Source organism: Xylocopa sonorina, chromosome 2 (assembly GCF_050948175.1).
Source record: "Xylocopa sonorina isolate GNS202 chromosome 2, iyXylSono1_principal, whole genome shotgun sequence".
Taxonomy (NCBI): Eukaryota; Metazoa; Arthropoda; class Insecta; order Hymenoptera; family Apidae; genus Xylocopa; species Xylocopa sonorina.
Genome location: NC_135194.1, coordinates 14030743 through 14044167, shown reverse-complemented (window position 1 = coordinate 14044167; position 13425 = coordinate 14030743). Strand labels below are relative to the sequence as shown.

The 13425-nt window shown below is 51.0% G+C and overlaps 1 protein-coding gene across 4 annotated transcripts in view; it reads right to left on the bottom strand.

The window, feature by feature from the left end:
- Window positions 1-2992: 2992 nt before the first annotated feature.
- LOC143433291 (uncharacterized) overlaps window positions 2993-13425 on the bottom strand; it is a 98413-nt gene continuing 87980 nt past the window's right edge. For 3 of the 4 annotated variants that reach the window (XM_076910582.1, XM_076910584.1, XM_076910583.1), the window contains 6 exons: window positions 8426-8562; window positions 7497-7856; window positions 4841-4903; window positions 4317-4636; window positions 3940-4236; window positions 2993-3858 (listed from right to left, as the gene is read on the bottom strand). In XM_076910582.1, the coding sequence (XP_076766697.1) occupies window positions 3606-3858; window positions 3940-4236; window positions 4317-4636; window positions 4841-4903; window positions 7497-7856; window positions 8426-8562 (1430 nt within the window). In that variant the 3' untranslated portion in view covers window positions 2993-3605. The remainder of the gene's footprint in view (window positions 3859-3939; window positions 4237-4316; window positions 4637-4840; window positions 4904-7496; window positions 7857-8425; window positions 8563-13425) is intronic. The other variant, XM_076910585.1, reaches the window with a different exon arrangement.

The following is a 13425-nucleotide window of genomic DNA, read 5'->3' as shown; positions in this document are numbered from 1 at the left end:
AACCGCGTTCTCCTCGCTGTCTATCGATTTTTCTCCCGTCTCTATCGTTTACGCGCCCGTTCACCGTGTTTAATTTATAAAACGTCTATAATAATAACGCACTCGAAACGGGCGCACTAGGAACTCTTTTTTTCTTTTTTGTATCTGTCTTCGCGGAATTTCTCTCTCTCTCTCTCTCTCTCTCTCTCTCTCTCGCTTTGTCTCACTCTCCCTCTCATTCGCACTTTCGTTTCGCTACAGCTTGGTCCACGACTCTGGAAGTTAATGGTTCGAAGTAAAACGAAGGAAAGGATCGACCGTAGGGATGGGAACTCGTAGCGGTTGCAGAATTGTAGGGTGGTTATGAAGAATGGGGGGATGATTCTGTGTCCATGTCTCTGCGCGGGTGTGTGTGCTCGCGCGTGAGCGATTTTCGAACGAAAGGACGCGCGTGATCGATATGAGATCTCGTCTCGTACGCGTTTCACATACATACATACATACATACACATGATATATTATATTATATATAATCACGCGTCCGCGATATATCGGAATATCGAAGGGTATACTCGTATGTATCGCGTCGCGTGGACACCAGCCATCCCGTAGAAAATTACATATAATATAATATCAAATATATATATATATACATACATCGTGTTAAATGATACGCGTATACGTGAACGCACGCTCGATCGCCATTTACGTACGTGTATATCCATAAAACGAGAACTGTTGCAACAAATGTACACGGATTTACTACGGCTGACGTCGACGGTCGTAATAACGAGATATCGAGGTGCCGAGGAGTCCGCCAAAAATAGTCTTCAATGTCAAGATTATCGGCGTCCGGTAATTAATATCGTAACGGTGTAACCGTTATCGCGGTTTATCAGTACTTAAAAAGCAACGGCCGGTTTTCGATCCGTTTATCGGCGATACAACTCCGCGATCGTCGTTTCATCATCGACCAGTATAGATAGAAATTAATAGGTGAATGGAAAAAATAAAAAATGGTTTCGCGCAGCGAATTCAATCATGCTTATCGGAGTCTAGACCTCTCGTAATTACGATCGCGATTACGACAGCGTTTGCCCAATGGATGATACCCTACAATTAAGGATTACCTATTAATAATCGTCGCGTTAATAAGAAACGATAGTCACGGTGAACAAATCCGCCGCGGATCCCGCTAATCTAAAACCGTTCTCAGCCGATTCACCTTATTATTTACAACGCGTTTAATCACTATATATTTATGTATAATATGTATATTTATACATGCATATGTATATCCCCGATGATCGCCTCCTGCGCCAACCTCTGCATCCACATTCTCGCCATGTAACGCGCTCATTCGTACACGCGCGCACTCTCGCACACACCCCCACACGGATATATATATAACATAATATATTTATATACGTACATCGACGAATTACGAGTACAAACTTCTAAGTATGCAAGTAAATCGTTTTCGTGACACGCTTGCCAACGTGATCGCCATTCGTTTCTTCCCACAGTCGCACAAGATCGCCCTTAATTAGTCACCGGGAGTTCACCACTTCGCGGAGTCGATCTCGACGCCTCGCGGTAGCGAAAATTCACGTGTCTTCCTTAGACGATCTCTGAACACCCCAAAACGACGACATCGCGAACCCTTCGACCAAGAGCGCGTCGATCGACCCGTGAGAAAACCGTATACGAGCTACGTGGATTAATTCGCGTGTAACCTGTCTGTGTGTGTATATATATATACCGTATGTACACGTGTATAGACGTATCTACAACTGGCAATCCTCGCGTCTACCCATGAAATCGTGAATACGAGTCGCGCCGTCTCGTTCACCCCCTTGGAACCCCCGTCGTTCTCCCTTCCCTCTCCTCTATCTTATTTAGGCGCCACGCGTATTTGGCGATTAGGCGTGACGATACTTTGGCTTGAGTAACTACGATTCGGTGAAAATCAATCGTCCAAGGCACGGACGAGGACCTCGACCGTGGAGGATGAAAGAGACCACCCCCCTCGTATTCCTCCTCGATACTCCATTTCTATTTTTCTAGCTCCGTTGTTTCGCTCGCACGCTCTCTCTCTCCTACCCCTCCCCTATATGTACAGACTCGGGACGTGGATATGTATGACGACAGACACGCAAACGTATGCGTAATTATTTACAATCGTATTGTCGGACCTCGCCGCGCGATCACCACCTACACGGGAGCTTGGAGCTACGAGCATCGTAAGCTCGTCTGGGTACTCTCTGTTAAATGATATTCGATAAACGTAGACGAAACGCGGGTTCCATGAAGCTGTGGATAATCGTTTTTCGGTACTCGAAGCGTCTAAGCGTTCTCCACACCAGGGGGTAAGTGTAGGTTCCGTAAAATGCGAGGCATCGTTTAGCGTTCAGAGGAAATAAGCGCTTCTCTGGTGGCAGTGAACATTCTCATTGTCAGCAGACAAGCTCTCGATCCCGAAGAAACCGCAGCTCCCTTGTAAGCGGCGCGTAAACCCTGCTTACCACCGAGAGGCGGATACCTCTGAAGAACGTTCGCCATCTTCGAGGGAACCGTCTCGAGTTTATCCGGAACGCTCGCTGATGAATTTCGAGAACCGTCTGTTACATTTTCTTTTGAGGCTCGTTTCACAATTTCGAGAAGTTCCAACGATTTTTCGAGACTGTGAAACAGAGGAAACCGAAAGGGTACGAAGCGACGCTAACAGAAAGCTCGACGGTCGCGAAGGGGAACCAAACGATAATTGCATGGATCGTCGAACGGTTCCCCTTGAAGTTGACAAGCTGCAGAAACCGATTATTGGTCTGTTCCATGGCTGCTCGCGGTTATTTGCATTCGCGTCGCTAATTGCGCCCCGTATGCGCCTTACATCTTACGCGGGAACGAAGATCCCAAAGTGTCGTAGCTCGCTGTTCGTGGATCACTCTTTCAGAAATCGTACGGGATTCTTAAATAGGACGACGATATAATTCTCTCCCAAAGCTGTTGAGACCTTCGTTCCAATCGAAGATGAACATAATACTGAGAAGAACGCGAAACGTTTAACGAAACACGGTGTCCAACAAACCTCTGCTCGCTGTCTTTGGGCGACATTGAATTTATTCTAAGTTGCCGGTGTTTCACGCGCTCCGATGACTCCGCGGTGTGTCTCCTCGCGATTCGTATACTCTTCAAGTGATAATTATACCTTGCACCGAAACGATACCGAAGAACCGAGTAACGCTTGCTCCTCCAGTATCCCCCTTCTCACCGAGAGGGTAGCTCCGTGTCGAATTCGCTTCCACGCAGCGGAATCCCTCGACACCAGGATATGTTTCGAATCGTATCGTCCCGTGAACCAGCCGTGCCCAAGGCCCCTGCTCCACTCCCATGGCCCTGTACCGTTTCGACTCGCAACGATCTCGCCTGGCCAAATTCCCTTTGGCGGCAGGTACCCGTCGACGAGCGTCCGCCAGGTCGCCGCTTGGATCATCGACGGATCGAACGGCGGACTAATGATAGAACTCGGGTAGATTGCACAAACGTCGCTGTTGTGGCTGCTGATGCGGTGGTTGCTGATGGTGCTGATGAAAAATAGCGTCCCCCTGGTGGGTGGGCTGCTGGTGTCACTCGTGCGACTTGCCGCTCAGCGAATGATAGTTTCCGCCTGCCGACGCGACCAACGCCAGAGGCAATGGCGAGCCTAAGGGCGTCGGATGGGGGTGAGAGTGAGCCATGCCTGAGGAATGCGTCGTCAGCGCGAGAGGGCTGCCGGACATGGAGCTCGCGAGTGACGCGAAGACCGAGGGCGCAGGAGACGCCATCGTTGGGCTGCCCATCGCTGCTGTTGGCGGATTGATCCTCTTCTCCTTCTGTCGTCTGAAATCGGAGACACTGTTAGAGATCTCGTTGAAATAAAAGGGAAAACTCGAGATGATAGGGGTTGATTTTAACGCTTACCTATTGCAAAACCATACCCGGACGACTTCCTTCTCCATGGCCAAGCTGTCCGCTAATACTGTGATCTCCTCCGACGTGGGCTTCGGGTTCTGCATGAAAGCTTTCTCCAGAGCTACCCTCACGCTGGTCTCTATCGAGGTCCTCTTCTTCCGCCGCCTGCCGATGGCTTCCGGTGTGGTGAGCGGGTTCGAAAGGGAGTTAGGATTGTTTAAGGAATTGTCCGCGTCCTCCAGCCATTTCTGGAGGAGGGGCTTCAGTTTGCACATGTTTTTGAAGGAAAGATTCAACGCTTCGAACCTGAGAAACAATTCAATCACCGTTCGATCACACCAATCAATTCTGAAACTGAAATTTTTTCTTCTGAAACAGAAACACACCTGGAGATCGTTGTCTGAGAGAAATCGTTGCCGTACAGTTTGCCCATGGCGAGACCAACGTCGCCCTGAGTGAAGCCCAGCTTGATCCGCCTCTGTTTGAACGTTTTGGCGAACTGTTCCAGTTCCTCGAGGTCCGTCGTTTCCTCGGGGGATGGTTCCAGCCTTGGGGGCGGTTGCTTCACCGCTGGAGGGGTGCCAGGCGGTGGTGGTGACCTCTGCTGCGTCAAATTCCGACCGACCAGGCCACCGCTACCCTGAAGAGCCTGCTGCTTCTGCAGAGCTTGCAGTTGCTGGGCTGCCTGCGCCACTGCCTGCTGCACCTGATCGCACAGAATCGAAATCCTCTTTCGTACATCCGGTGCAACTTTCTATTTTAACCCTTTATAACGTTACGCGGAGTGAAAGTCAAATTTTGCTACTGTTTTATTCGTGACTCGAACGTTCTCTTTCCGATAAGGGAGTGAAAAATCGGTTTTAAAGGGTTAAGGTTCTCGTTGAATTTGGAGCTTGATGGTCTGTCGTACCTGCACGGACTGTGAGCGCGGATGACTGGGTCTTGATGAGTAGCCACCGCTCTGCAACAGCCCCTGCAAGACGTTTACGACCATTGATCGACAACATTGCACTGATCCATTCCGCTACTAATAATTACACTAATTATCGGCCAAAGCAATCAGCGAGGCCTGTAACTATAAAATATTCCGCTTTCGTTCGTTTCTACGTTTCCTGAATCGGCATGACTCACACCCGGAAGCGATATTGAAAGAGAGAAAAAGAAAGAGAGAGAGAGAGAGAGACAGAGACGGTCCTCGGTGAAATAAATAAATAACTAAATAAATAAATAATAGATTTCTCGGAAATTTAAAAATCCTTACGTATCGTACCGCGAATCTCGTCGATTATCGAGCGCAGGAATCTTTTAACCCCGAGGTACGAGATAAATGGCGCACGTTCAGCCAAGCTGTTCCGCGCCACGAAGGATTAAGCGGTTTCCATTCGAAAGGCGACACGTGTTGCGCCCGTGGACAGGTACGCGAGGAGTCGCCCGAGGGACGCCCGGACCGATCGATTATCTTCACCCTTTTCTTAACCAGATGCTCGATTACGAGAATAAGGGGCTCGTGCGAAACGCGCCGCCTGGCGAGGGAAAGGGTTCCTGGGTCGCGTGTCGGGCCCCGTTTATGCTTATTGTCGGCCGCCGCGAAGACACCCTGCGAAGGGTGCTCGAGAGACCGCCACGCGACTTGGCCCCCCCTCGCACAGGTTGCTCGAGTCGCGATTCACCTGCGCGCACCTCACGAAACATTTGAATTCTCTAAAATATAAAAACTAGAAAGCATGACCAGCCGCTCGTGTTACGTTCCCTCTGTGCGTCTCGAGCGCAGTTGCGGATCGCGCGATCGCCGAGTTGCGCGGAACGATGCCTAGTGAAAGTGATACCGGGTGAAACAGCGGGAACGCAGCACGATTCCGACCATCGATAAGAACGATTTGAAATGCGGACTGAATGACTGAAATCCAGGAAACGATGCTCCTCGATTTTCTCCAATTCTGCGTGAAAGGATACACGCTGAATTACACGAGCTGGTTTCAACGCGGTGGCACCCACGGCCTCCTCTCCATGGTTGAGATGTTACGTGTCAGCTGGCCGACCGAAGCACGCTCCAAAACGAATGAAACCTCTGTTACAGGGACGACGATGCTATTACGCCATGCGTGTAAAACCCTCGAAAGGGTTCCTTCGGGCAGGTTGCAGCCCACTCGAAGGAAGGGTTGCGCGATCATGGAGGAGCTCGTGTGTCCACGCTTCTAATCCCGCGACTGTTCTCAATGGGAATAAAAAACCGAAGGGGGTTGCTCGATTCGATACGAGCGAAGAAGAAGAAAAAGATTTCGAGATAGAGAGCGAGCGAGAGACCAGGAGGTGGGACCAAGGAGGGGAAGCGGGGTACACGGAAGGAGAAAAGAAACAGCCTGGCCACGTGTGAGGTAACAAAAGGCACCCCGTGGCAAGGTGCCGAAGGGAACGACGAATCTCTCTCCTTGTCGCACCTTTCAAAGGAGACACGGAAGACCCGGCTTTAATGCTCGCAGCTCTACGTACCACGGCCATTAAATCTGCTCAAGTTCGAAGTCGTTTTGTTAGTTTTTCCAGGAGGTTACGTGCACGCGCTCCACGTGACGGAATCTATAGAAATTTTTTTCGTAAACGCGCAGACCTCCGGGGCTTTCATTGAGCCTCGAGGCTGGCCAAAAAGGGGGTGGAATCGTCCGGGATCCAGGAAGGAGGATCGTTTTTCATCGCGTCCCCGGATATATCGATTTTTCTTCCTTCGATCCGAAGAAAGATCTCGCACAGGACAAAACGTACGAAACGCATAAACGATTGTTCAAAGAAAATTCCAATTGCAAACAACGTCTATTATATATTCGCTTCCTATCTCCTCTACGCGGATGAACAAATCGGACGTCCCATCTTTTCACGTCGCAACACGTCGAAGGACCTCAGCAAATTCGCGAGTCCTCGAAAATTTCTTAATATCCTTAAAATTCCCAATGAGGTTCCCCAATGTGCATCGTCGCATTCTAATCGCGCGCGATTCTACTCGACAATGATCGCGAGCTCGACCGGGAGCCTCTCGCAAGAGACATCGCGGAGCCAAACGAGTAGGAACCCTGTCCCTTTGTGACATCTCCAGGCGGCTATCTCCGCGTCAAATCGAGCGAACCGTCCCCGAAGAATAAGACGTCTACTTCTTTTCGTACGACCGATCAGATACCGTGCAGAGAGGAACGTCGTCTTTGGGCTCGCGCTCATCTACCTCCTCTTAGCCGTTCCCTGGTCTGGCCGCGATTCGAATCAAATTCGCATCGAGTGGGTAATTCGCCAGAGTACCCCTGTGCCGGGAGAACAATGCGAATTCGAGTGCATTTGTTCGCGCTCCCAGCGTAATTCCCTCGACCGGGGATTGAAGTTCGTGTCAACTTTCGCGCGACACGAGGGAGAAGAGGACTTTGTCGCTGAAGGAGATCGATATCCGATGGCGCAAAGTTCTCGAGGCGATAATTTGAAATTAAAACAGCTTCACCAAATTACGATATCGCTGCCAACAACAAGATCCTCTCTCCCAAGAATTCCTCGAGAAGCAACTCGAAGGCAATCTCGAATGGTGGACGAACCTGGTTCTGCAGGAAGAACTGCGCCTGTGCCGGAAGTTGGCCCGCCGCCGCGGAGTTCGCTTGCTGGAACATCGCTAGCTGCTGCAACTGTTGCTGCAGCGACTGTTGCTGTTGCTGGAAGGTCGAGGCCAGCGCCTGGATCTCCTGCGGGCCAAGAGCGCCGAGAGATCCATGCATCAGCAACTGTTGGCTGACCAGCTGAGCAGCCAGCGCCGCCTGCGAGTTGCCGCTGTTCTGTTGGCTGGCCGTGTGTTGCTGCTGCTGATGACTTCCGGTTATCTGGCTGCTGACCCCGGAACTGGGCGACGAGGCGCTGCCGCTGGTACCGCTGCTGCTGTTGCGGTGCGACACGTCCGTGACCTGATAAACACGTCCCTTTATGCAAACATTTTCTTTCCGTGTACAAGTGATAAATAATCGATGGAAGGAAACGTCTTGCGAATTATTTAGAATGTAACGATCGTATCGAAGAGAAGGAATCGATCTCCACGGAATCTCGTGGGAGCAGAAATCAGAGAAATCGCGCGAGAGCCACCCTCCCTAATATTACAGAGTAAACGGGCGTCGAACAAAGCCGTGTTTACACTCGACCAGGTCAGGATATTGGTCACTACGGTCCATCCTGTGCTTTTGTGTTTTATAAAACCTCCCAGCCCCCTGTCCCCCCTTCCTGCCCCGTCGTACATCTCCCAGTGGCTTCCTTTATTTATTTGCCAAATATTGAACGGGAACAGTTTTTGCGTTCTTCACGAGCGACTGTAAAAAAATCAAACCCACCCTCGTCACTTGGAGACAGAAGAAGGTTCCTCGAAGGAAACGTAAACGGTGCCGGAAGTCCTGATCCTGGTTGTAACCAGCGTATTTTACAGAACCTTTTTCTCATATAGCAACGAATGGAAACGAGGGGTTGAAACGTGTGATTTACTAACCAGATTAAGGGCTTCCCTGTCCGAGTCCATGGAATCATGGTCGAGGTTCGCCTCAGCGACATCCTGGATGTCACTGGTGATACTTCTGTCGTCGCCACTGAGCTCTGGTCCGTCCACCTCGCCGTGAAGATCCGCATCTGAAAAAGAGGAACGAGTTCACCGTCGATTAGTACTTCGTCCATCGTGCGGTCTGATCCAACACGAAAATACGCGCGACAGGACTTTGGTCCCCAACCCCTAATTTTTTGTATCAGCATCGAACGAAACCGATAAAGCGTACAGTCGTTGTTGTTCTGCGGCCTGTACTTCTGATGGTGGTAACGCGTCGGAGTGGAAGTCGGCGTGCTGGTCGCATGTAGTCGCATATCCGCAAAGATCATCCTCGGGTCTTCCAGGAAGACCATCTTAGCCGCGTCTGCCCTCGAGGATACCCGTGGCACGTAGCTCGCGGTCACATCGGGGTTGTTTCCAAGATCCAGCACGACGGTCAATGACCGTGAACCTCACTCGCAAACCGACTCCCCGACGATCAACTATCCTCGTCTCGCATCGCGGAAAGTCACCCTCACTTTTCAAGGATGATCGATTAAATCGATCGATACGATGAATATCGCAAGGATATATCTATCTTAATCTTCGAATCGATTGATACTTGACGAATCTAATGAATAGAATTAACACTCAGGATGAATAATTATCACCCGTCACTCTCAGCACCGATCGAACCGAATATTCTACCAGCGTTCAAGGACAGTCACGAAGGATCCCGAAGGTCGCCACGAAACCGACCGGTCCTCGTCGAAGGACCGATACAGAACGAATGTCAGAATGACGCAACGAAATCGTGCCCCTAAGGACGAACCAACCCTCCCCACCACCACGTGCTCGTAAGGGCCCTGCATACGATTGGTCGTAGGTATCCGGGGGTTCTCGCGCGATTGGCTACCCCGCTCGAACCCTTTGGCCCTTTGCGCTCCCTCTACGCGCGCGAAACAACCCCTCGCGCATCCATCATCGTATCTTATGACTGGCCTCCCTCGCACACACCCTTTCCTTCTTCTTTCCTAGCTACGCGCCCCCCCCGTTGAAAAAAAAAGGGGTACGCGCCGGATAATGGCATGGAACCGATCCGTTCGGTTCGAGAAAACGAGCTTACGCGCCGCCATTGGTCCCGCGCGCGGCACCAACGGTTTTTAATAATAATTACTTCGACACGCCAGGGTACGCCGGCAGTTTCGCTCTTTTCCGAAGGGGGATTTTGCGGTATGGCACAAAATACGTGCAGGTTTCTGCGGATCGAGATTCGTAGTTCGATGGTGATTCGAAATTTTTCATCCCCCTTCTCTTGGTTAACGACGATGGTAGAAATCGAGCGGTTGTTTCAGTACGAACGTATTTCGCGTACTTTTATAGGTTGCGCGGGTGAAAATTGATGGGCTATCTGGAGCACAAGAGGCGCGGAGGTCAGTGAACGAAGGTATTGTAGAAGAGAAGTCGCTTAGCCACTTGGTCCGTCGAACTTTCCCATCGGTGGCGGGACAGAGGCCGAGAATAGAGACAAACGCTCGCGAAACGCTCGTAAAAAGAGCGCGGTCGCAGGTGGGGATGCTCGCTACTGTGGGATACACGAAAACGTGGCTCTGGTAGCCGGGTAGAGGCAGAAAAAAATTTCAAAATCCTGTGAATCCCGTGAATTTCGACGCAAGAGGCTTCACCGGTTTGGCCCCGATTTTCGCTCCTTCGCATCTGTGCCTCCCCTTCATACCTGACGTGGATTCCCCTGAAACGGTGGAAAAAAAGAAGGAAAAAACGGTGGAGAAGAGAGACGACAGGTCAGGTAGAACAGCCTTAGACAGCGATCGAAGCTACTGTATTGGTCGATTTCCTATGAAATTTCAGTTACTCGTTCTCGTTCTCCTCGCGCGGCCGATTACACCCTGGCCTTCCATCTTTCCACCCCTCGAGCGAACGCGTACGAGACGCAAAAAGCAGGTACCAGCCGCGTCCACGCACACTGACGCGACGGTTTCCCTTTTCACCCCTGAATTTGCATCGTCGATTCCCCTCTTTTCATCGAAAATTACGCTTTTTTCGCCCGTGAGAAGCTCCCGCGGTCTTCCAATATCCGACGAAAATAAGAGGAGGTAGGGGAGAAAGGATTTTTCGGGTGAATTCCGTCGGTTCCCATTTTTCTACCCTTTTTTAAGGTTTGCTCTCATGAACGTCTCGTTCGAAAGAAAAAAGGAGAAAATAACGTTTATCGACAACGTCTACCAAGGTGCCAGGTGCGAACTCATCCACCAACGGACTCTTAGATAAGCCAACCGACGTTTCTTTTTCCCTTTTTTTAACCATCACGATTCTCTACCCCGCCACCGTGACTTCAGCTACGCCATTGGCGTTTCTCCAGAGATGGATTCCTCAGGTCTGCAGCGGGTCTGAAAAAAAACGTGCAACGAACGTTTCGCGCGGCTTCTAATAGGACAGATCGAGTCGACGAAGTCGTGAAAAGAAGGAGAGAGGTGATACTACCGGGAAAATCGTTGAAAGCAACGGTTTTTTAACGGATCCACCCAAAGAACGTTCGCGAACGTAGCTCGAAGAACTGCCTCGACCGACTACTCGTTATCGAATAACAAATTAACGACCGCCCAGCTGCGTTTGCCTGAGAAACTCGAATTCTGCCAGCGAGATCCCACCTCAGATTGCATCCTCGTCGCCTCTTTGTCCCGCATCTGCATATACGGGGGCAGTTGTAGGTGCCGCTCGGAATGGGACCGGTGACAATGCCGGTGCCCATGCAATTTCCAGCCATTGAGGCTCGTTTAAACGTTCGCACGAGTGACACGGTGACCGTCTATCCATCACCCACCCACGTTTCCACGCGGATCGACCAACAGGCACACGCGGCACAGAATCCATTCTGGCGGAGGGTTCCTGCAGCTGGACGCAACGACCTTCGCCGTCGCGTCGTTTCCCCGTTTCTTTCTCTCCCGTTTCCAGCCAGCGGAGGGAAAAACCGGCCATGCGACCTGACCTTCGCCTCGCAAAGTCCAGAGCCAGGGGAAACGTCGAACGTGTCACGTACGTCAGGTGATAAAACGGCACAATGAGACACCTGAGCTGGACGACTCGGATACCGTGCGCTGTTTGGACATTTCGAGGGCTCTTGATTCCGGGAAACGCGGTTGGCCCTTGATCGACGGCCCATTTCTGGGGCGTTTCTAGGGGATAATTAGAGACGATTCTGAGAAACAGTAATAAAAAGCAGCTCCGCGGGTATACAGCAGTGGGGAATATTGAATTTTTTTCTGTCTCCGCTGGAGGTTACCGTTGATCATTCCGCGACTACTTTTCCAACCCTCTAGAATCGAAATCGTATGTGTTTACACGGAAGGAAAAGGATTTTACAATTAGCGATACCAATAATTGAAGAGACGAGAGCATCGTTCGAGCTCGTTGATTAATGATTCAATCCTTTCAATCTACTATTCGCCACGATTTAAATTCCAATAACGATCCCGATAATTCAGCGTAACGACGACACGAGACAACAAAACAGAGTTCCATTCAAGCAGCGCGGTAGCGCGTTGAATATTTCTATCTAATTCAACGGAATGCACCTCCGCATGAATAGCCCCAGCTTTCTCCACCCGCGACGCAACAATCGTCACGAAGGAGAAGTTCCATTTTCTCGATGAATTCCGTTGTGCAACAAAGCATTCGCCATCCCCGTCTCTCTCTCTCTCTCTCTCCCTCGGCCACCCTCTTCGTTCCACTCTCGCGTGGGATCAGCCGATGTTTTTGTTCGCCCAGGCGAGAATAGCCACCGACGACGAAGGGCAACGTTGCCCTTTTCGCGCGATCTACATAAAATATCGATCCTTTCGCCGTTCGGGAAAAATATCGACGAGTCACGAACACCCATGCACGAGAACCTCCCTTTCACCTTCCTCCTTCCGCCAGCGTGGCCCCGCTTAGCCTCTGCCACTGTCTTCCTCCAGTTCCCATAGACGTTCGTGAAACCAGCTCTCCTCGGTTTAACGAACGGCACCACAAAGGAGAAATCGTTATTTTCACGGCTCTGGCCGATTTCGCGGTACCATCCCCTTGTTCCCCGTACGATCTCCGCTTCTCCGACCTCCCCCCTCGCTACCCCGCCCTCGAATTGGCCCTCCTTTTGCTCGATTTGCTCGAAACTCGCGTTTCTTTTTACCTTCCACGCTAGGTCCCCGTTTCGCTGCTTTGTATCGCGTTCTTGCCGCGATCGATCCGCGCCGTCGCGATTCGCAACAGCCTTCCTGATGGCCGCTACGCAACGCTGTCGCGACCACCGCAGAGTCTTGTTTGGAATCGTTCGCTTCACCCTCTCGATGAAACGAGGAATAAAATATCATACAACTCGTTGGTGTCCTCTCGTTCGCACATCCATCGAGTGAAACGTCTCGAATGAGATCCCTCGATTTACCTGGCTGTAAGATCGCGTTAAGTCCAACTTCATCCCCGACCCGCGTATCACACGGGACCGTGGAACGTCTAAACAGCATCTGCCACAGCGTCGTGTTCTTCGTCGCCATTCTTACGTAAGGGAGCGGCACGACGGCGACAATGCTCGGCAACCACCCCAGTCTACTACGGGGGAGGAATGTCTGGCCCATTATTCCGCGCTACGTGCACCGCCTGTCAACCGACTCACGATTTTATTAGGGCCTCGCGTCATTCGATTATGCCTGCCTGCCCCCGTTTTCATGCTCGATGGACCCGACCGGCGCAGTCCTAGAAAAGCGGTGACGGTTCCTGGGCCTTGTCGCGTACCCCCAAGACGATTCTGTCGGGCCACTTTTACTTTCGTTCCCATCCGCGTCGCTCTGCATTTGTCGAGGGTGGTTCAAGATGAAGATCGTTCAAACGCAAACCGATGAGCTTGGGTACCGCGTGATCTCTTCTTTCACGAATCACGAACATCTTCTAACATTCGAAATTAACGAGAGAAAGTACGA